Here is a 23,102-nt window from a genome sequence, read left to right on the forward strand (position 1 = left end):
TGGAAAACGCTTTATTAACCGTGGGATAAATGCTATAATAGCTTCATTTTCTTTAGACAATCGTCCCTTTGAAGACATTCGATTAAAAAAAAAAAAAAATTACACAATTAAATCACGTCAATTATAATGACTATTGGTGGTGTCTAGATATATTACATTGCACCTTCAAATGCATTTAATCGGTAACATATCAAAGGTATAGATTTTGTTACTCTAAAAGTGTGTTTGGTATAAAAGAAAATGTTTCAACGAAAAATATTTTTTATAAAAATAAGTTATTTTCTTACTTATTTGGCGACTGAAAATATTTTTCAAAACTCCAGTTTCAACTACTAGTAAATCTTCTCGACAGCTTTTGGATTGAAATCGTATAATAGGCGGCAAAATTAAGGATTTGACATTAATGTACATTAGTTCCCGTTGGGATCTGGACATATGATGTTTATAATCTTTCTCCATATTATGAATATAACCAACTTTTTGTTTGCCATTGTACCTAATTATTGATGATAGTCCATGCGACTATAATTAGAATCTTGAAAAGTTTGAGTATTTTAGTTATTTATGATCTCCATATCAACGTCTTATAATGGCCACTAAAACGAAAAAGAAAACTCAAGTTAAGTAGTCCTTTATTTACGTTTAGTACCATTTGGCTAAAAATATATCTTATACACTCAATTGGTCCGAAAATTTTAAATGGACACTTCTTTATTTTATCTACTACTCTTACGAGATTAAAAATTAAATTCAAATAATTTGTGTTTTCATAGTTGTGTTTCTGATTTTCAATCCAATAATCAGGCATTTTTTTTTACTTTTTTTTTAGCGTGATGAATTATTAAAGCTTTGGCCCTTTCTTGGGATCAAGTTATTCATCGTATTCGTATGGAGTTGGTCTAGTTGAGTGTGTTGATAAAACGTATGTAAGAATGCACCAATTTTTCTAGTAATATAAGAAAATAAAAGAAAACAGTGTTATAAATTGGTCAATATATAAAAGGAGAAGCAAAACGAGAAGTAAAAGAAACGGCTGCATCTGCATGTGCCAATTGCTTTAGCTTTCAAGAACAAGCTATGGCGTTGCAGAGTTCGACTTTAATGGACAAAATTTTACCACTCATTTGGTAAATTTTAAATACTGATATTCACTATAGTATTCTTATTATTATATTGGTTTAATAACTGACTTGCCTTAGTTTCTGCGATTGTTAAATTAAGTCAATCGGTATCGTAAGACTATTTTGATTGACTATGATGTCATGTCAGCTTGGATATTTTATTGTGAAAATTAAACTATAGGCAGTTTGACTTCTTCCAAATATTGAGAGGAGAAGATGTTACGAAACAGGTTGCTCGATATTTGTTAAGATCATAGTACTCTGCCCCACTACCGAGCTATCCTTCCCATCCTTTTCTATTAACCATGTCGTCCATACAGTCTTGTCAGTATCAGAGTCAAAAATTTTACTAAAGGGATATCAAATTATAAAAAAGGTTGACACACACAAAAATAAGAGGAGTCAACAAATAATATTTATAGATAAAATTAAAATTTTAACCCAACTAAACGGTGTGATTTTGACATAAGGTGATCCCGCCACTACTACTTCTACGTACTTCAATAAATTCTGTTACCTCCAACCTGGATAGAAATCAAGTAACTCTATTCATCCACGCATAAACAAATGGAAAGAATCAGTTAGTATTTACCTCTGTTGGAATTCGAATCCTAAATTTAAAAATTCTCCACCTATTTCATTGAATTGGTCAAGCTACCCGCCTTTCCCTAGCAAAAGGTGGCAGTTTGAACACCATTTACCAGAAGATACCATTTATATAGATGAAATACTGCTTCTCTACATATAAAATATCAGATTTTAAACACAAAATTCCTAAGTTCGCTACCGGTACCGTGGTCCAACCCCGCATATTAAGCCTCAACCCGGCGGGACATCTCCAACTATTGGGATGTTTGTTTGTGGGGCGTATATAGACATGTCAAAGCTTCCAAGAGAGTCTTGCTCACAATTTATTTACAACTAGAGGATGAAACTCTTGGAGCACATCCGACCGCAGGACCACAAGGACACTGGTTCAACTATCATAAAATATGGCAAAACAGGGAGCCAAATTCGTCTAAATCACTTGAACGCTGACTAGCTTCGTATTCAAACGAGCAATGTCTAATTTCCATATATTTTACACGTGAAATGAGAGAACCTGAAAGAGGGGGAGGGGTGGGGGGGGGGGGGGGGGGGAGGGGGGCTTTTATACAAAACTTTGGATTAATTGCTGCAAACTACCAAAATTAATGTGTCGGTGCCTAAGAGAGTCTGATTGCCATTTCTTGAAGAAGTGCCCGCTTCTGTGACGCATCGATCACTTGACTAGACTCGGCATTCTCAAGCACATCAGCAATTATTGCTGCTGCATGACCTAGAGGTTCTTCTGCTGCTCTCTTCAGCATGAAAGCCTGTAATTCAGCAGCACGGACAAATTTCAGATACTGTAGCAATTTAATAGACTCGATGACAAAGCCCGAGCCGCCCAGTCGCCACCCAAAAGAAAACAAAAACAAAAGTCTGATTGACCTGTCCGTGATGTGTTATTGTCAATGTACAAGGTTGCTGATACCAAGGTTCTCCATCTATTTGAACAGGAAATGCAGCAAAAAGTTGAATTTTGACCGATTGACCCTGTGCAAGCCTCCGAGCTTTGGAAAGTCCCACCTGTTTGCAAGAGCAGTAACCTTATTATAACAAGAGAATGCAATCAAAAAGCAGCTGAAGATCAAATAGCCACATCATGTCAACACAATGAATCAGGAACATGTTCTCCGCTAGAAGTAAATGACAAATAACCATCAGAGAGTTTTTTTACCAATTAGTATACATCTGCTGCAACTCTTGTCAGAGAATCACCAGATGCAATTAGTGGATGTCTTCAGTAAGGATATGACCACATAGCATAGACAAATGCCTAAGGAGAAGCTACTTTAACACACTTGAAATTTCTCCTTAAGAGAAAACAGCTTCCACAGTACCATGAAAATTATGTGGTGTCTGAAATTGTTTTCTACATACCTGAAGCTTCCCAAGATGCCAAGTCCCAGAAATGCTAACAACCTCTAGCATCTTATCATGCATGGATTGAGGATCAAAATTGTCATAGTGTTCATCTTCATTCTGCCACAAGTCTACTCCACCCATGTAGCTTCCAATATTAGCTACGAGAACACCTTCTGCATCCTAGAGATCAAGTCAGAAAATTGTAAGTCATCATTAAAGATGAATAATCTTTTGATTACTGAAGTGGTTTCAAGACGCGATTACTCGCTAAACACCTCTAAGAAAATACTAAATTATCCACCAAATTTCCAAAATAAACTTTTGTACGTTTTATCCATGAGGAAAGATTTCTTACTGTTTCCAAAGAGAATAATACTTTTGCAACTTCTATAAGAACTATGAAATTTAGAAAAATAAAAGCTGAAGTAAGAAATCAAATATGAAATGATTAAAAAGTAAGCATTCACAGCTCAAATGTATTTTCCACAAGGACAGTTAAAGCCTTTTGACACCACCTCGGGAACTTCAATCTCAACACCGTCAACCTCCACCCTAACTTGCCATGGAAAATCCGCAAATGTCCAATCCATGATACTCCTGGCACCTTCTCTGGCATAAAGGACTTTGTTCATGAACTGCAGCATTGTTGCAAAGAATTTCAGCCATGAATGCATATAAAATAAAAAGACTACAACATGGAAATATAAACAATGCAGTTCACTACACAGAAAGAAAACAGAAAACCACCATAGACGGTCAAATCTCAACATAACAAATCGGCATTCACAAAACCACGTTAGCCAGTACAGGCCTTTGACTACCCAGCTCAGTATACAGACTAATAGGCCATGCTTAGACTTAGCTTTCTGGTATACTCTTGGTGTAGAATTTATTTCATCTTCATGGAGGAGGGTGGACTGGGCTTGCTATTGAACTTTTTCCAGTATATCCTCATTTTTCTAATGTTACGCAAAGCAATGTAGATGGGCTGCTCTGCACTTCATCTTAGTTCACCTGGATTTATTATCCAAACCCTATCTGCTGCACCGAAGCAAAAAAGAACAAAATATCCAGGATATAGCAGAGCAGCAGTGCATCAGTGACTTCTCTCTTGAGGTGCCCATCTAAGGTCGACACATATTAACACCTTTTTGCCTTACATCAATACTTGAAATGTGTCCCTGCGTTATCTCATGCTGCAGACTATTAGATATTTAAAACCTTCTTCAGAAGGAAAATGCTAACTGGGCCTGTCGGTGCCTTCAGTAAATGGACATGTCAAGAGATTACCAAGTACATATAGTTTTCTGATTACCAAGTAAACAAAGTACACGTTTACTGACTATTTCATTTCCAAATGCAATAGAGGCGTAGGACAAATATCAGTAAGAAATATGGTGAAATTACCAAGAACCTGGCCGCACGAAAGCCTCTCAACAGGAACTAAGAACACTCTGAAATTATAGCATAGAGGTAGTCAACAGTAAAGCTCACATGGCAGCTATTTTGTTCGTTTTGCCACAACCCAACACTAATTTTATCATGATGTTATACGGTGATACATGAAGGTTTATCATCAGTATATCAACTATCATATCACAAGTTTGAAGCTACAGACCTATTCTTTGTCAAACAAAATTTGACAACCCAATTTTGTGTTCAGATGCTCTTGTAGATCATATTTTAAGGTTTACGTAGCAGCTAACATGTTTGTTCGCAACCCAAAACCAATTTATTATGATGCTACACATGAAAGTTCATCATCCGACGTATCAGCTATCAAAGCAAAAGTTGAAAGCTACAGGCCTATTCCTTTATCAAACCAAATCCACTAACCAGATTATCATGCTTCACGTGATCTTATAGAACAAAATCTGCATACCTGATTGTAGAACTTCTCGGGATTTTCCTCCCTCATATTATGGATTTCTAATGCAACCTTTGCATCACAACCAACCCCTGGAACATCAACAGGGGACACTCATCAAATTTTGCAAGAAAATAATAATACAACATAAAATTGGATATGCGAGACACTGATCATAAGATTCTCTAGTGAAGCAAATTTAACATATCAACTGCTGTCTAGAGAAGATCAGTCACCATACCAAGGTAGTTGTTCAAGAACTTTGGGGGTTGAAGCAGCTTGCCCTGTTGGTTTAAGATAGAAACTTTCCATCGATCAAGGATAGTTACGGCTGCTTGTTCTATATCATGCAAAAGTGTGCAAAGACCACCTTGTCTCTCAACTGAACCTAAACCACCTCCCCAGGAAAGAACTCGAGCCAGATCGTTTCCCGTCCCGGCGGGGAGTATTGCCACCGGTGGAGGAGAAACATAGTTTTGTTTATCTATGGCGTTCAAAACCCAGCCAACAGTTCCATCACCTCCACAAACAAGAATCCGGAAGTGCGGCACCCTTCTGAAAAGATGCAGACCAATTTCCGGTCCTTCTGTTGAACTCAACTCAAAGACCTAAGCAGCATATCCATGGGAAATCACAGATCAAGACATTGGTTCGCTGGACAATATTCATGAATCTACTGAAAAAGCTAAACCACATAAAAAGTATTTTAACAGAGAAGATAAGTCGCATGTTTATGACGTTCATAAGGCACAATCAAGTCGCATAAAAAGGAAATTAGCAAGCCAGCCTCACTGAAACCTGGTAACCGGAATAATATAATTATAATAAATACCATATTTGTTCCTTCTCCTTATAGAGATCTGCCTCCATTCACCACAAGACCAAGATTAAAAAGTTAGCTTCGACTTACAACTATATTAGCAGTATGAAGATATCTAATGCGATAAGTGGATTTCTTAGTTATGTGTTTAGATAAGTCAATCTTTAATAATGAAACATTATTAGGTGGCACAAAATTCACAATTGTCCATCGAAATGTGTCCAACACTTTGAAAAGCATGGTAAAAAACAGATGACACATAAAATAAGACTCATGATCTTTTCCAGCAGCTACAAGCTACCTAAGCCATTTAAAAGACAGAAGAATCAACTACAACCTATGGCGGTAACATTCCCTACATGTAATCATTGTGCTGACTGACATGCTCTACACATAGATAAAAGATAGCAAGAATAGTTCACAAGATGGATGCTAAAAGAACAGTGACTAGCTAATGAACTTCACCTCACCTGCACTGGATTTAATAAAAGGTTCAACCGCTGCCTAAGTGAATCTCCTCGTTGGGCTCCACTTTTCTTGTTTATGAAAACTAGCAAAGGCCTGGCATCTGGAGGCAAATCAGTCAATTCGTATTTCTGCCCTATTAATTGAGATTCATCCTTCTGATTAATGGATGAACTCCTCTTGAAGCTGGGTATAGATATCATCTTTTTCACACCACTGTCTTGCTGCTGATCCACACCCTCTCTATTTACACCATTATTGCAGTTTTCATCTATTCTACAATTACCATTCACTTGATGAGTATCAGCAGTGCATTCAGCCGTTGTGTCCCCAACAACATCACCGTTGCTTGTCTCTGCAGAGGTCCCACTCCCATGTTTCTGATTACTGTGTTTGTATTTCATGCTTTGACTTATTAAACTAGCACGCACTGAAGATGCAATCTCATTGGCACCTTGTGTGATAGAATTCAGCAGTCCGCCCTTGTTAAGCTCTTTCACATAAAGTGGCGATAGAATAAGCCTTCTGAAAGGGCCCAGGTCACAAATATCACCTGTTTCGTTGAACATATTGGCATGACAATCAACATGAACTAGGCGCTGACACCACAAGCAACACCATATAGGGGACCCACCAAGAAATGAACTTGGCTCTTCACAGTAGCTGCAGAAATAAGATTCATCGGGTTGATCAGCTACCTCTGTCCAGCGTACTGCCCACTGATGTATCACATGCGGATGTCCAAACATAGATACACATTTACAATCCTTATGAGCACTCGATGAGCAACTCAGATGAGCGGCTGCACCACATATGCTGCAACGATTAAAAAAACTTTCTGAAGCAACAAGTGGGCCAAGAGTCTGAGATGGAGAAATGGACTTTAAACAGACACAGCAATTTAAACTTTTCCCTCGAGAAACAGTTTCCAAAGCCCAAGTATGAGGAGCTGCAGGGACCTTATTCCTTGTTTTCGGGTTTTTCTTTGACCTGGCTATGGCTTTCATCCAACTACCGTTTAAGTTCCTTCTCCACTCGAAAGCTGTGTAAAATATAGTTAAAATTCCTACTAAACCAGCAATGAAACAGGAGAGAATAAACAGACGGGACGCCACCATATCAGAAGGATTTTTGCTGATCCAGCTAAGAAGTGGAAACTCTGATTCTCTATACTCTTCCATTTTAAAGTTCTATATTTCCATTTAGTACTCAACTACCCGTATGCTAGTAAACTATGAACCCAGACAAGCATTAGGCTATGAATAACAGTATCATGCACCTTCTTAACACGAACACAATCTAAGGCCATACTGGCGTTAGAATTCGATGTCGAGTTTCATTTTTCCCCAATTAAGCCAAACATATTAGCTTACTATCCAGTATAAGCCCAGCCAACAATACTTCGAAACCTTCGTCCAAATATGAGGATACTTCACTTCAACTCATCTTTGAAATCCTGCTTATTCACTATGACCCTGGAAGGCCCCTAAACCTTTGAATCAACACAACAAGAAACAAAAATAACCTGCAAAAGATGAGAATAACATCTTTATCAGACAGTGCCCAGAAACATTCCACTAAACCTTAGCTGAGTTCATGTAACATTAGCCTATCTTTGGCAAAAGGGATAAAACTGCACATGTATACATTTACCAAATTTTAACTAGAAAGTAAAACCATTATACTGCACAGAATATCAATTTGTTTGTTTGGTTTTGACTCGGCATGAAGTTTAAGAAAATAAAGAACACTTTTAAATCTTGTGATCTTAAACTAAACATAGATGGAATGTACCAAAACGCCCTTTAATCTTGTGGTTCTAAAGATGCCAGGTAGAAAGTTAGAATTGAAGAGTTTGCCAAAAAGGGAAATTTTAAACGAACTAAAAAAGAAAGTAAGACAAACAAATTGAAAGGAGTACAAGTTATAAAACATATGCCAACTTTTGCACACTGAAACACATCAAACGAAAATAAATATACTTCACAACTACTCTATCATTAGCATTGAAGCAAAAACGCCGAGTTAATTGTTTGATCAGAGAAAAATGGCTTCGAAAAAACAATGATAAACAAATCGGTGTAGCGAAAAGATATAGTAACAATTTTCAGACGATATCCCTTAGAAATGACAGCAAAGCAAAAAAAAAAAAAAAAAAAAATAGTTATACTGATATTATGAATGAACCGACAATCACGAAATGGCTCAACGCTCATTTCGGACATAAAAGACGAAGAAAGTAACATGAATACGTGATCATAGTTTGTGAATAATATGTCAATCTAATCAGCAAAACCATAATGAATCCTTACCCTATAAACGAAATTAAAAAGTGGTGCTCTGTTTATTCCTCTAACAGAATTGTAGCTGCAAAACCCTAGGCCAAGTAGGAAAAATGGAGAATCGTATCAAAGTAAAGCAGAAAAGCAAAAGCCGTAAGTTTGCTTTAATCAAATGTAGAGTTTAAGCCTTCTTTTATTTTCCTTTGTTGATTGATTCGTTATTAATCAAGTGTTAGGCAACGGCTTAATTATGAATTTATACAGGTTTCTAGAAATCTTTATGGATATATTCCTAATCCTACGTCTAGAGGAAGGGCGACGCTTCGGAGATTAACAGGCCTACACGTGGATTCTCTCAGAGGGTGCCGACTCTGGTGGGCCCATGTCCAAATTGGGCCCTACTTTATGGATTTATACTGAAGCAACACGTTGGGGACACGGTACCCATCACCTACGCTAAGCCCATCGCCAATTTTTAAAAAAAATTCTCCAAATTCAATTTTTTGAATTAGATTTTATTAACCCAGTGCTTTGACAGAATAAAATTAAATCTCATTAACAATAGAAGTTTTGGATAAGCCTGACATAAAAATGTTGAAAGAACATTTACTTGCGGCACGGGTCCAGTTTGGCATAGCGATTTTGAGGTCAAAAATGCTTCTTTTTTTAAGAAAAAATATTATTTTTTTGGGATATTTAAGGTGTTTAGTTAATTAGTAAAACTGTTTTTAGGTAGAAGTAGAAGCAGTTTTTTTGCGATTGGGGAGAAACAGAAAATTATTTCTTTCAAGATAAAAATATCCCTATCATAAATACATGTTTACCAAGTATATCCCTCATTAATCCATTAATTTTCTAATTAATAATTCTTTGTGTTGAATTTTAATTTGTGCAATGATTTTAAATTTTATTTTGGTTGTAGTTTTTTAGTAAATTTAAATCACCGTGTTGGTATTATATCAATATTTAATATTTTTGTAATTTATCTATGTATTATACTAATTGAAAATTTAATATGTATTTTCAAATTTTAATTAAATAAAAGTAAAAACTTAATATGAAGTCTTTCACAAATAGATATTTAAAATAATTTTGTCTTTGTAAAATAATCTTAATAGTAAGTGTTCATTGATAATTGTCCTTTTTCGTAATTTGACACACAAAAACACTTTTTAAAAAGATTAGTCAAACACAATCTAGCTTATTAAAGCGATCACAATGACTTTTCAAATTAATTAGCGAAACAATTATTACCAATCACAAAAAGTATTTTTTTGAAAAACGCTTTTAAAAAAAGCACTTCTCAAAATAAGTAGGTTTTAACCGCTAAGCCAAATGGTTTTAAAGTTTACGACTCGAACATGATGATCCACAAAATAAACGTTTCTTGTTTGTTTTACAATTCAATTAGAAAAGAGGATTTAAAAATTGAGAATATAATTTTTGCAGCTGCCTTATTTGAAGATGGATATTTAATCGGTACAATTTTTTTTTTTTTTTTTTTTTTTTATACATGTTTATCACTTTGTGCAATGCAGACATACGATATCCGAAGTTAAGCTTGGCAAATTCTAACTTCAGACAAAACGGGTGAACTTTTGTCGTATGTGCCTAGGCCATGCAAAAATCCCTTGAACTAGCCATAAAAAACTTCAGACTAAATATTTGAAGTTAGATTTTATCGAGACTAATTTAAATAGTCGAACCAAAATTGATATATGTGCTGTGTGCACTACCCCTTAAACAACATTGCCGACATGACTCGGTTGATATATGCACATCTACGTCAGAACTTACACGTTAAGAGTGTCAAGATGTTGAAAGAAAGTGGCAACAGTAAGAATGATAATAGAGTTGAGAGCATTAAGATATCTTTAGTAACTCTCAGTGAAAGGAGAAGAAAAACTGCATATATCTTTAGTAGCATTACGAACTATTTCCTATTAGAAAATACTAGGTGTTTATTGCATCTTGTATTTGCAATAAACTTTGGTCTGATTTTTTTAAAAAAAAAAATCTTATTGTTAATTCAAACTCCCTGTTTCTTGGTTTTAGGAAACGTAATTCAAACACCGTTCTTGATTTTAGGAAAGGTTATTGAACACTATTCCAAACCCAATGAGCCCTAAGATCTTGCCAATATTATGTCTAAGGAGACTATAAAACAACAATCATCACGCTAGGAAACTTCCCAGAGATTTCTGATGTATGACAGCCAATAATTTTATATTTTTTCCCGTCCTCAACTCCTAATGACGCTTCATGTAATATCTTTCAGTAAAATGTCTTTCATACGTTAGAAAAATTATCACTCCTTTTCTTTTTAGTTTATCTTAAAAAATTATCTCGCTTTTATATTTAGAAATAATTTAACTTTATGAGATAATTCTGTGCTTGAAATATCTAAACTGTTTTGAATACACACATTTCAAAAAAATTTCTTTATTTCTTAAATTTTATGTCAAATCAAAAGAGAATAATCTTTTTGAGACGAAGAAAGTAAAAAGCAGGGGCATATCTATTATTATTATTTAGGGGCGAATCTAGCTCCTTGTATGGGGTTCCTGGGAACCCCCATACATTCATGTGGATTTGATTTCTGTATTGAAAAAATCAGTAAATATAAAAAAAATACAACTTGAAAACCCACTAACAAAGTGTGTTGTTGATCTCTTGGTAGAGAAGGAGTCCTTTAAGCTTTATTCCTATTGGTCAAGAGTTCAATTCTCCTTGGTCACCATGTAGGTCATTGTTTTGTCTCTTTTTATTGTTTAATTTGAGATAGGTGGAAACCCACAAACTTAAAATTCTAAATCCGCCTCTATCTAATTTCGTTTTGCATTAACACAAGGGAAAAGGGTCAAATATGCCCCTCTACTTTCATTTATTAGCTAATTTTACCTTCCGTTAGCGATAGTGAACAAAAATACCTCTGCCGTTACCAAATTGACACTTATACCTCTATTTGGATGGAAAATTCAAATCAAACCCAATTTCCAATTTCATTTAAAATTTCTCACTCTTTTTGTTGATCCGCCCCGATCCACTAATTAAACACAGCCCCCGTCGAATCCCCTCCATTAAGTAATGCTCTAGTATTATTCAATACTATACTAGATTGAAGCCACGAGTCCAATAGAATTTTAATGGCCTAGATTACACCTCTCCAGCCTCTATACCGAACCCATCTCATAGAACTCCCTTAAAGAAATACATACCCATTATTATATCCTTCATCATGTACAATGGCGTATCCTATTCCTGCATTTTTATTGTAGCTTGCAACAGCAATTTGCCTCTCTTTGTTTCTTCAGAGAGCAATTTGTTGAAGTACAGCTTTGTGTTTTTCTCCTCCTTATACGCAATTTCAACACTGAAGGTATTAATGCATGAAGACCCATGTTATTTTCTTCAGAAGATCGATCTCGGGGAGATTTTGTACTGCTATTCAGTAGATTACAGAGAAGAAACAAGATATGTTCTTTTCGACTAGATTACCCATAATTAAAACTGCCTTTTAATAGTGCTTTTCGTAAAGTTGCGTTAACACATTTGGAAAACTGGAAAGCTTAAATATAGAGTATGAATTGGTCATTTTCCTATGAATTGAATTTTGAATTTGGGGTAAGAAACTTTCTGTTTACTCTTTCATTTGGCGAAGAAGGGAGATTTAGGAAGCTAACGGGAGGAGGGGGAACATTGTAGAGGATGGAAAGGTGTAATCTAGGCCATTAAAATTCTATAGGACACGTGGCTTCAATCTAGTATAGTATTGAACAATACTGGAGCATTGCTTAATGTAGGAGATCTGACGGGGACTGTGTGTAATTGATGGGTCGGAGCGGAGAGTGGGTAATTTTAAATGAAATTGAAAATTAGGTTTGATTTGAATTTTCCATCCAAATAGAGGTATAAGTGTCAATTTAATAACGGCAGAGGTATTTTTATTCACTATCACTAACGAAAGATAAAATTAGCTAATAAAAGAAAACAGTTATATTGGACATTAAAATTCTATTGGACACGTGGACATTAAAATTCTATTGGAAAGAATTAAACTTCCCGCTCCCACTGTACGGTAAAAACTATCCAAACATACAAAAAGCTCTAAGGGGTCGTTTGGTAGGAGGTATAAGCTAAGATATCCCAACACTAATTTTTTATACCATATTTAGTAGAAGGTATAAATTTATCCCTTGTACCAAACAAAGTATAAAATACTTCCCATGATATAAGCTAGGATATACCTTCTTATACCACTTATCCTGAGACTATTTTATACCATCATAGTCCCAAGATATGGGATAAATTAATCCCAGGATTATAATCCCGAGATAATTTTGGCCATGCACCAAACGACCACTAAGCTAACAGGAAATTTTTCCTCAGAGAGGGGAAGAGAATCAAAATTGCCACGACTTTAATTATCACACAAATTTTGTTGATTTTCACAACTCTCACAAAAGAACTTATGATTGTACTTACCTCGCACCAAAACCATTTAACCACGACAAAAATCACTTCTTCACCGATTTTTCCATGTTTAAATAGTCAAAGCATAGAGCACGAGTTATGATTTTTGAAAGATAGATGATTTCCTTTCAGGAAACATTTTCCACCAAGCAAATACTCCGAAAATAGATAAGGAAGCCATGCTCAAATAGACAGCAATCTTAAGTAACATCTTAAAATACTGACCGGACAAAACTAGCATACTGATGCAAAAAAAGAATCCCAAAATGAAGATAATTGGCAAAACATGCAGAAAAAAGGTTCAACAATACGCTACATCTATATAGGTCCAAGCTGAAATTGCAAGGTGGAAGCAACTCATGTATTCATAAAAAAAAAGGCAGCTTTTTCATCTCTTAATTGGCAACAGTAATTCTTCCAGCAACTTGGTCAAGATCTCTCTGACCGTTGGATGTGATTCTCCTTCCTCTGTAAAAAGGAAATAACAGATATAAATCAGAATACTTATCAGAAACACAATAGCACAATCAAAAACAAACAATTTCACAAATGTGTTGCTTTCATATACATTTTTCACTTTACATCTATTTTATCAGGACACATAGAAGAACAAAAAATACAACAAGTAACCACACATAAACCATCATTAAATAACCACATTATTCTACTCAAAAGACAATCCGAGGAGTTCTTCCTAACCAAAAGAATTCCATGCCCTATATCAACACCCAAACACAAGAAAGATGCATTTGATTGTGAAAAGAATACGTACCCCTTGGGTTCAAAGTCAATTATGTTCATGGTCTGCAATTGCTGAAGAATGTGTCGTGCAACTGAACCGCTGCTCTTGCAGAAATGGCGTGGACGGCTGCCATTCCTCTGGTTACCACCATAGATTCTTCGGAATCCACCAACACCAATACCTCCTCTCAAATAGATCTTTCTTGCCATAGAAGCTGTCAATAAAATTCAAAACATGGAAGAAAAGTCAGTAAACCGAAATTCTGATTCACATGAATCCATTCTTCAGTGTGGGGAGATAATAAAACACATACCAGCCCTAATGTAGTACCAATCAGGGTCGTATGGGGCAAGCTCTTTCAGTTTTCCAGTCTTGACAATGTCAGTCCACTCTGGAAGCTCCATCTACAGATATGGAATTTTAATAAGCAGCAAACGAATAAGATCATTGTGACTTTCAACCTCCCATCAAAACCGACATTCAGCAGCAAGCTAGTTCAAAAACTAAACAACAAAACACTGGAAGGGGAAAATAAACAGTCTACTAATAATAAGGGCAGACACACACTCCCCCTACTGATCACAATGTATATACACTTATTACAGGACTATATAATAATCTTTGCCTTGACTTAAGAGGAGGAGCTAGGGTTCCAACTTTCTGGGTTCAACGTTACAAATTCAAGTGCTAATAACTGGATTCTAAGTTTACATATCCAATTATTTTGTTGTTGTTATTGCTTTCACTTCCACATTCCCTATTTCAAACTGCTTTGAAATGCTTTAATTGAGCCAAGCGTCCACCTATGGGATTACATTGGGTATACTATTGTATAATCAATGAATTTCTTAATAAGCGTAAAGCAAAAGCTAATGGGTTCTGCTGAATCAGTATTTAGGCTTTCACATCCGCATCTGGCTTACACAACAGCAATCTCATTCTATCACCCTCAGACTACATATTCTACAGTAACCAAACAAGGTATACACGTACGTGTGTTAACCAAACAAAATCAGAAACATCTCGTATATTTACAACAAGCCTGGCACTCCAAAAACAGGAATAATTAACACATAGTTTGGCATGATTTTAGAGAGTATGGTCACGTTATTGTTTAATGCAGATTTGGCCGTACAGTTATCTGTTTATTAGACAACTCCAATACACATGTAGAGAACACGCAAATGAGATATAAATGATCAAATTAAAAAGCATTAACCTAACACACAAATTTGTAAACTAGACAGACTTAATCTAATGAATATATATACAAGTACATACCTTGCCGGAGCGCTTGAGATGAGCGGCATAAGCCTTGACGAACTCATGGGGTGAAACATCCTTCACACTTCTCGCTGCCTCCATGTTTTTGCCTTCTACTTGCGGCGACTCTCTGCTCAGCGAGGGTTTGTAAGATGTCAAGAAGGACCAGTAGGGTTTATATTTATATTTATATTTATAAAAAATAAGGATATCGACCCAGGCCCTAGCTAATTGGGCTTCAACGAACAAAGCCCAATGTCTTTCTATTACTACTTACTACTAACATTTCTAGTTTACGCAAATACTAGTATTATTGTATTGGTAAACCACCATTTTGACTTGTTTTAGACTATATCTTTCAAAAGTTTTCCTTTCTTTTTTAAATTTCATGTCTAGTTAAGCTATATCACATAAATTAAGACTTAGGGAGTTATTATTATTTTTAAAGGCTGTGCAAATATAAATTTTAAAAAATTACTCCTTCCGTCCCAAGATTTGACACCGTTTAAGTTGACATAAAGTTTAATAAAGGAAGTAAGTTTTTGAAACTTGTGGTCTATAGCAAATCTTGGATATTCGCATTGCTATAAATCATTTCTTCAAAAATAAAAGGGGAATTTTAAGATTAAGTTGTTTCTAATTATAGAAAGATAATATTCTTTTTGGGACAAACTATAAAGAAAATGGCGTCACATAAACTGAGTATTTTTTCTAGAAAATGTTAGACTCGTGTCTTATTTTGCTCATATTGCTCCACGTTACAAACAAAACATTAAACTGTGTCCAATATTTATTGCAACTTGCAAAATTTTAGAAAGTGGTCTAGTATTTTTTTCATAAAATTTTCGATTTCATCAAAAGAAATCTTTTGACCGTCATTTAAGAGATTCATAAATTACACCAAAAGAAATCATTATTTATTAAACAATTATCCAGAAAGACGAACCGGCCAAAAATCTACGGGCTTCGCCTAAGGAAAAGGCCAATCTGGTCGTCAATCATCACGGGGTCATTTGAACTTTTGGCCCTATTTTGTGCTGGTCTTTAATTTTTGACCTTCAAGTGGACTGGTCTTTACTGTTTGTCCTTCGGAATCGAACTTATGCTTAAAGACACATAAGTTACGCATCATAATATTCACAAATTGTGCTAGGCCCCTTAAAGAACTTATACCCTGCTATGCATAAGTTTAATTTTGAAGAGCAAAATTTAAAGACCAGCCCATTTGAAGGACAAAAATTAAAGACCAGTCCATTTGAAAGACAAAAAATTAAAGATCGGTCCATTTGAAGGAAAACCGTGCAATAACTTCGTTATCACACTCCAATTGCAATTTACATCCTTGAGCTTAAAGCAGTGAAAGTTTCAACCCCGTCCTTTCAGGTGTTTTATACTCATGTAAAATTGTATGTATATAAATTAAGCATGAAAAGATAGATATATCATTCCTATAAAATATAATAGACGAGACTTGAGATTATCATATCATTCTTCATTAAGTTTTTTCAAATAAATGTTACATTTAAAATTAGAAATAAAAATTTGCCACCAAAAAAGTCACTTACTAAAAGTAAAAAGGATGACAAGGATAGAACATTCCATAAAGAAATGTCTTGTTTCTTTTTCAATTTTGTTTCTACATTATCGTTTATGTGCATATCCAATTTGAAGAAGAAAGTGCAAAAATTGTCCCAGAAAAGAAAGATTACCACATGTCCAGCAAACACCAAGTGGATTGAATGGATTAAGTTGGGTTGGTTACACAATAAATAAAATAAGTTGGCTTGGTTACACAAAATATAACCGGAAAAAAAAAAAACAGCACACTAAAAGTAAACTTGTCGATTTCTTGATTAAGAAATTACTAGTGAAGTAGCCCGCGCTTTGCACGGTACAATCACGATATTAATATATAAAGGATATAATTGATATCATTACAAATTTACTCAAGACAGAATAGATTAAATTTCTTATGTATTACATTTAGTAATTAATTTTATATTAAATAAAAAATTATAATATCTTTTATTAAAAGTTAGACATAGATGAACTGAGTTTTCCATTAGCAGATGTTTTATAAATGAAAAAGTATACATATATATAAATTTTATAGATATTTGTTTTGAAAACCATTTTGACTTCAAATCTAGATCAAATTTTAACGTTTTAATGTTAATTTATTTTTAACACTTACTTTTATGTTTTTCTCTATTTTTCATTCTAAATTTGATAACAACAATAAAAGAAGAATGAATGGAAAAAATAAAATCAAAACTGAATAAATATAATCCAAAATTCAGTGAGTTAAATCATAACAACCTCGTCTATATTTAGTCCTGTCTGTTTTCCTTTTATTTTTCTCTCTTTGGTTTTTATTTTCTTTCGTAATTCCCTACTTGCTCATTTTCCACAAACGTCAAATTCGTTTATGCACACGGGGAGCAGAGCAGTCTAAATTCAATATGTAATTACAACCTTGGGACTCTTGATGTCTTGTACAATAGTAGTTTCTAATGGGATTAGTTTTTCTTAGGTAAAATTGAAAAGTTTAAGTTTTTTTTTTTTTCTTTTTCCAATTAGATATTTGTAGAAGATAAAATCATTGATTACCACTATTTTATGAACCATCACTTAAACCTAAAATATGATTGAAACGTGTATCTACGATAGAATAGCTAAATTATTTCAGCAAAATATACATATTATCAAATTAAAAGGTCTAATTATAAATAAAACAATTTTAGTTTTTCAAATAGTTATTGTAACAGTTAAAAGTTAAGGGATATATTATGAATGAAATAAACAGATGTCACAACTTTCCATTTCTACAACTCCACCTTTGTCTTCCTTCTTTCATTATTTTCTTCGTTGCTCAATTAATTCTTGTCTTCGCGTATATAGAGAATAATTAACAAAAGAAAAGATAGGAAACCGAATATCATAGAGATAAACTCCCTCTTCAATGTTCCTTTTGAACATAAAATTACATCGAATTCACATAAAGACAAAAAAGAATACAATAAAGTATGGAATTGCATTTGTAACTTTTTGAGATTATAAAATTACGTCAAGAAACCTTAAGAATTGTCTTGTCTCTTCCATCTTTCAACAATATCTTACTCCTGCTTGAATCATCGAAAAAACTTAAGGAAGCTCCTTTAAGGTTTTCATCCTAAAAGCGGGAAAAAAAAAAGATCTGGTGCATTATATATTTCGATAAAAGGTAAAAGACACAGAAGCATTGAATCATAGTTCCTAGACTTTTGCCAGAGCATGGAAAAAAAAAAATACAACAATTTAAAATTCGCAATCGCCAAAATTAAACAGAAAGATTTATGATAAACAAATCAAAATAATTATATTAGAAACAAAAAACGACAATGTAGGAACCAACAGAAAATAAATAATATTACTCCCTCAAATCGTCGGAAGAACAAAAGAACACAATATTACTCTATTATATGCAAGAATTTAATTGGGTGAACAAACTGAAAGTGTGTGAAAGATTGTTTGCAACCTTCTTATTTCCAACTTAAATAGTTGAAGAATTCATGCTCTATTGATTAAGAATTTAATAAAAACGGTTACAAAAGAGAAAGCTAAAGAAAACGAACGGCTAGAGATGGAGAATAAGGTGTAGTTAAAATAATTAAGAGGTGTAATTAAGAGAATTAAGATAGTCACTTTTGAATTATTTAATGGATAACATATTGATTTTAAAATGAGAGAAAGTTCAAAAAAAAAAGGAGAAAAAAGATAAATGGTATTCTAGGCCATATAGGGGTGCCACATCACTTTGTCTATGCGTAGCTTTATATTATATATAGATTTTCTCGGGTAAATTTCACATATGGTCACTTAACTATCCCTTTTTTTTTCCACAAAAGTTACTTAACTATCGTTTCTAACACAAAAGTCACTTAACTTTGAGTATACTAACACAAAAATCACTAAACTACTTTTCGGTGTCACTAAACCACCTTATAGTGATAACTCAATATTTACCAATCATATTTACTAATCATTTGTATTAAATATTAATCTGCAAGTTGGTAAAATATATTTACCAATCATGTTTACCATGTGGGAGGACTACATTAAATAGTAGTTACAATACTATTCATGTTAAATTTTTCTTTTTATTGAACTAAAGTTTGATCAATTGATATTGTATTTTTTAGAAAGGTCTTCAAGTCGCGTATTAATTTTATTATGAACTGTGATTTACTCATTTGGTAAGATTGTATAAGAATTGAGAAAATTTTGATGGTATTCACAACTTGTGGGGTTTATGTTTATAAAAAAACTGCAACTTAAGAAATTCAAATTGCATGTCCAAACATGATTTCATCTCATAATTTCATCTCATGGTCATGTCCAAACGGCTCCCTAGTGTCGTGCGGTAGAAATAAGTCATAGCTTTCAATTTGGGTCGTCGCGTGCCTTGCAGGGTCGGGTCGATCCTTCATTATATTTTTTCAACAGAAAAGAGCCAAATATACCCCTGTACTATTAGAAAAGGGCCAAATATACCCCTCGGTATATTGTGGGTCTAAATATACCCCTGCAATTATATTATTGGCTCAGCTATACCTTATCTCTGTTAAAGTTGTCCACTTTGGACATCCTATCCTACGTGGCACTGACATTTGATGAGATGGATGCCACGTGGCATTGCCACCTCATCACCCCTAACCCATTTTACTCCTTCCCTCTTTCACCACTAAACTTTTCACCTCATCCACCATCATTGCTATCATTACCGCCATATAGTTACAGCTGTAAAGGACTTACTATTGAAATGAGAAAAACAAAAGAGCTTCAAGAAGATTCGGAGCAATCACAACTAGCAAATCGCAATCGCGCGCTCACAAATTTAATTGAAGAAAAAAAGAACCTGCATTAAAAAACAAATTTAGCAAACATGTCAAAATACAATCACCTTATTGTATCAAACAGCAGAAAATGAAGTCAAATAAAATCATATTTACGACTTTTTTACTTGTGTGTGAGAAAAATTAATTTACTATTTATGCCACGAAGTCACCAACAGCAAACAAGAAAAAATACGAATTTTACCAAAAAGGATTTTGCGCTTCGTTAGCTATGTCACCATCTTGGTTCTGATTTTCGGTTTTTAATGTGCTCCCTTTGAGATAGGTTAAACAGTGATGGGATGTACTACTTACTCCGTTCTCTTTCTTCCATGGAAAACAAATGGAAATATCACTATGCAATTACATATCTGAAGTATAAGATAGATAAAAAGAGAGAGAATTAGAGGGTAAATTTTTTCTAGAGTTGTAACTATATGGCGGTAACGGTGGCAATGGTGGTGAAGGGGATGGTAATTTTAGGGGATAATACTCAAAATACCCCCCAACGTTTGACCAAAATCCCAACTACACACCTAACCTTTGCGGGGGTTCTATTACCCCCCTGGACAAATTTTTTCAGTAGCAAAATGACCCTTTTTGCGATGTGGCGAGAGAGCGTGAATACACCCCGCTGACGCGTGACGGCCTTTAAAAATGCGCATCGACTGTTTTGGACGCCAACTAAGCCGCCACATATGATGCTAAGTAGATAAAATTTGAACTCCCTCCATTTTTAGGCTACTTCATCTTCATCTTCACCCTATTTAATATCCATCCCCATTTTTTGTTGTCAAAATAATATCCATTATAAACGAAAATCTCAATTGAAGAAAATCCACATATGATTCCGAACAACTTGTTAAAGAATAACTTTCCACCATAAACGAAAATCGAAAAAAAAAATGAAAAATACAAGAAAGAAAAAGGAAAAATCGAAAAAAAAATAAGGATGAAAAATCTAATCTTGTTAAAGAAAATCGATTGGAAGTTGCTTGTTTGGAGTTGCTACTTGTTGCTTGGTTGGAGTTGTTTAAGCACTAATTCTTTGAGTTGATTTGGGGAGAAAATTAAACTCCATTGCTAAGAATTTGGAGAAAGCTATGAAGAACACCAAATGGGTTTCTCTAAATTCTTGATTGTTTAATCAAATTAATGGATGAACTTTGTTCTATTTGGTGTTAGGAAGCTTCCTTTCACATTTGGGTTTGTTTGGATTAGATTTGAGCAAGTTGGTGTGATTTTTTTTTTCAACTCCTAATGAAGATGATGATGATGATGATAATGTTGATGAAGATGAAGGAGAATTGGGTATGGGTTTTCGGATCCTTAATAAAAATGGAGTATGGAAAATTGAGAGATTTTTTTTTTTTTTGAAGAAGAAGAGAGTAGATGGATGGAGGAAGGAGGAAATTAATAAAAAAATGGGGCAAAATTAAACACGTGGCACGTGGTCCGGGCGCGTGTGGACAACCGCCATTTAATATTTGGGGGTTGGCGATTGGATCGCCACATCGCAAAAAAAGGGGCATTTTGATACGAAAAAAATTTGTTCGGGGGGTAATAGGACCCCCGCAAATGTTAGGTGTGTAGTTGGGATTTTGGTCAAACGTTGGGGGGTATTTTGAGTATTATCTCGTAATTTTAGTCGTGGAAGAGGGGAGGAGTAAAATGGGTTAGGGGTGATGAGGTGGCAATGCCACGTGGCATTCACCTTATCAAATGTTACTGCCACGTAGGATAGGATTTCCAAGGTGAACCACTTTAAGGGAGGAAGGGTGTATTTGAGCCAATAGTATAACGGCAGGGGTATATTTGGACCCAAAATATAACGAGGGGTATATTTGGCCCTTTTCCAATAGTACAAGAATATATTTGGCCCTTTTCCGTATTTTCAATCTAGTTATAACCTAAAAGTGCAAAAACATAAGTTTTTACAAGATAATAATACATAGTGTTTCTAACTAAGTTCCAAGTTCAAAATTAAATTATCCCTACAATTTTTTTTAAAGGAGTACAACATATTGCAATTAAACGCATTAAAAGTAGAAAATCCTCAAAAAAATTCAACCACACATACAGCATATCTAATACTATTACATCATCTCCTACATGCACATTATATTTCACTTGTGGTAAGATTATCTTAACATCTTTATTTTTATGCGTGTTAATTAGTTAAACACTGAGGAATAACTAAATAATAATATGATGGGTTATGTTAGTAGAATTTGAATTTGAGCTATTGCTTTTATTATGTTTAGTTCCTTACTTCCTTTCAATTTTTATATATTTAATTTATCATTTCTTAGGGAAATTAAGTTGAATGTACATTGAGGCATTTAGTTTGCCAATTTTGGCCCACCTATCCATTTCTTACCCCCACTAACCATTTCGCAATTTGGTTAGCAAGTCTCCCACGTGACCTCTGTTTTTTGGATCTATCTCTCCCATCATCTCGTCTCGCCCTCTCACCTTCCTTCTCTTTTGCTTTTTACACCTTTCCCCCCGTTTTCTCCCATTATCTCTCTTTCTCAAAACCCTTTTTTTTCGAACCTCTCTGTCTCTTTTCCCACGAGATTCTCCATCAAAATTAGGAAAAAACTTCTAGAGTTTTCTCTTCTCCGAAGACTATTTTTTTTATATCCATAAACATCAAATAGAAATATTTATATCTGTCTTTCTACTTCTCTTACAATAACCCATTTGGGTTTTGTTAACTATAAGCTTAATCTTTATTTGCTTTGATTTTAGGCGGAATTTTTTAGGTGGACTTTTTTTCCTCTCTCCCTTTTGCGATGCAATCTGATCTTTATCACCGTCTCATTTGATGATTACTTTTTTATTAGTTAATGGCTCTACCTCTATCTTTCTTCTTCATATTTCATTTATTAGTCAGGTAGTCCTTATGAAATTCTGCACAAGTAATAATACGTTAATGTAACATAATAAAAAGTTATCTTACACTATTATTTATACATTATGTATGGTGTATAAGAATGTATATGTAATATATAGGGATAAAGTACTATTACCCCCTGAACTATACTCTAAATTCCTACGACACACCTTTTCTTTCCCTGGTCCTATTACCCCTCTAATCTATTTTTTTTCCTTAATTCTTTGCACCTTTAACGTTGACGTGGACCAGTGCATGCGAACGCATATGTTAAGCGAGTAAGGAGTTAAAAAAAAGAGGTTATAGCGAATGGGAATGATCACGTGTCACTCCCAAAGTCCATTTG

General features: G+C 34.4%; 2 protein-coding genes across 2 annotated transcripts; both read right to left on the reverse strand.

The window, feature by feature from the left end:
- Window positions 1–1,514: 1,514 nt before the first annotated feature.
- LOC132055740 (diacylglycerol kinase 1-like) lies at window positions 1,515–8,743 on the reverse strand. The gene is made up of 8 exons (XM_059447702.1): window positions 8,536–8,743; window positions 6,229–7,748; window positions 5,180–5,546; window positions 4,954–5,030; window positions 3,587–3,706; window positions 3,087–3,251; window positions 2,595–2,732; window positions 1,515–2,476 (listed from the first exon to the last, which is right to left on the reverse strand). The coding sequence occupies exons 2-8, from the start codon at window positions 7,402–7,404 to the stop codon at window positions 2,327–2,329; spliced, it is 2,193 nt and encodes a 730-aa protein (XP_059303685.1). The 5' UTR covers window positions 7,405–7,748; window positions 8,536–8,743; the 3' UTR covers window positions 1,515–2,326.
- A 4,400-nt stretch (window positions 8,744–13,143) lies between these two features.
- LOC132055741 (small ribosomal subunit protein eS19x-like) lies at window positions 13,144–15,159 on the reverse strand. Its single transcript, XM_059447703.1, has 4 exons — window positions 15,002–15,159; window positions 14,034–14,124; window positions 13,751–13,934; window positions 13,144–13,446 (listed from the first exon to the last, which is right to left on the reverse strand). Exons 1-4 carry the CDS (start codon window positions 15,083–15,085, stop codon window positions 13,374–13,376), a joined length of 432 nt encoding a protein of 143 aa, XP_059303686.1. The 5' UTR covers window positions 15,086–15,159; the 3' UTR covers window positions 13,144–13,373.
- Window positions 15,160–23,102: the final 7,943 nt, after the last annotated feature.

The sequence above is a fragment of the Lycium ferocissimum genome, chromosome 5 (assembly GCF_029784015.1).
Source record: "Lycium ferocissimum isolate CSIRO_LF1 chromosome 5, AGI_CSIRO_Lferr_CH_V1, whole genome shotgun sequence".
NCBI lineage: Eukaryota > Viridiplantae > Streptophyta > Magnoliopsida > Solanales > Solanaceae > Lycium > Lycium ferocissimum.

Excerpts from the sequence above, each read along its gene's own strand:
- LOC132055740 (XM_059447702.1), bottom strand. The coding sequence starts at position 7,404 with ATGGAAGAGTATAGAGAATCAGAGTTTCCACTTCTTAGCTGGATCAGC. Across the intron at positions 5,547-6,228 it reads TTTTATTAAATCCAGTGCAG|GTCTTTGAGTTGAGTTCAAC; the intron begins GTGAGGTGAAGT and ends TATGCTGCTTAG. Across the intron at positions 2,477-2,594 it reads CAATAACACATCACGGACAG|GCTTTCATGCTGAAGAGAGC; the intron begins GTCAATCAGACT and ends GCTGAATTACAG.
- LOC132055741 (XM_059447703.1), bottom strand. The coding sequence starts at position 15,085 with ATGGAGGCAGCGAGAAGTGTGAAGGATGTTTCACCCCATGAGTTCGTC. Across the intron at positions 13,935-14,033 it reads TTGGTACTACATTAGGGCTG|CTTCTATGGCAAGAAAGATC; the intron begins GTATGTGTTTTA and ends TTTTATTGACAG. Across the intron at positions 13,447-13,750 it reads ATTGACTTTGAACCCAAGGG|AGGAAGGAGAATCACATCCA; the intron begins GTACGTATTCTT and ends TCCTTTTTACAG.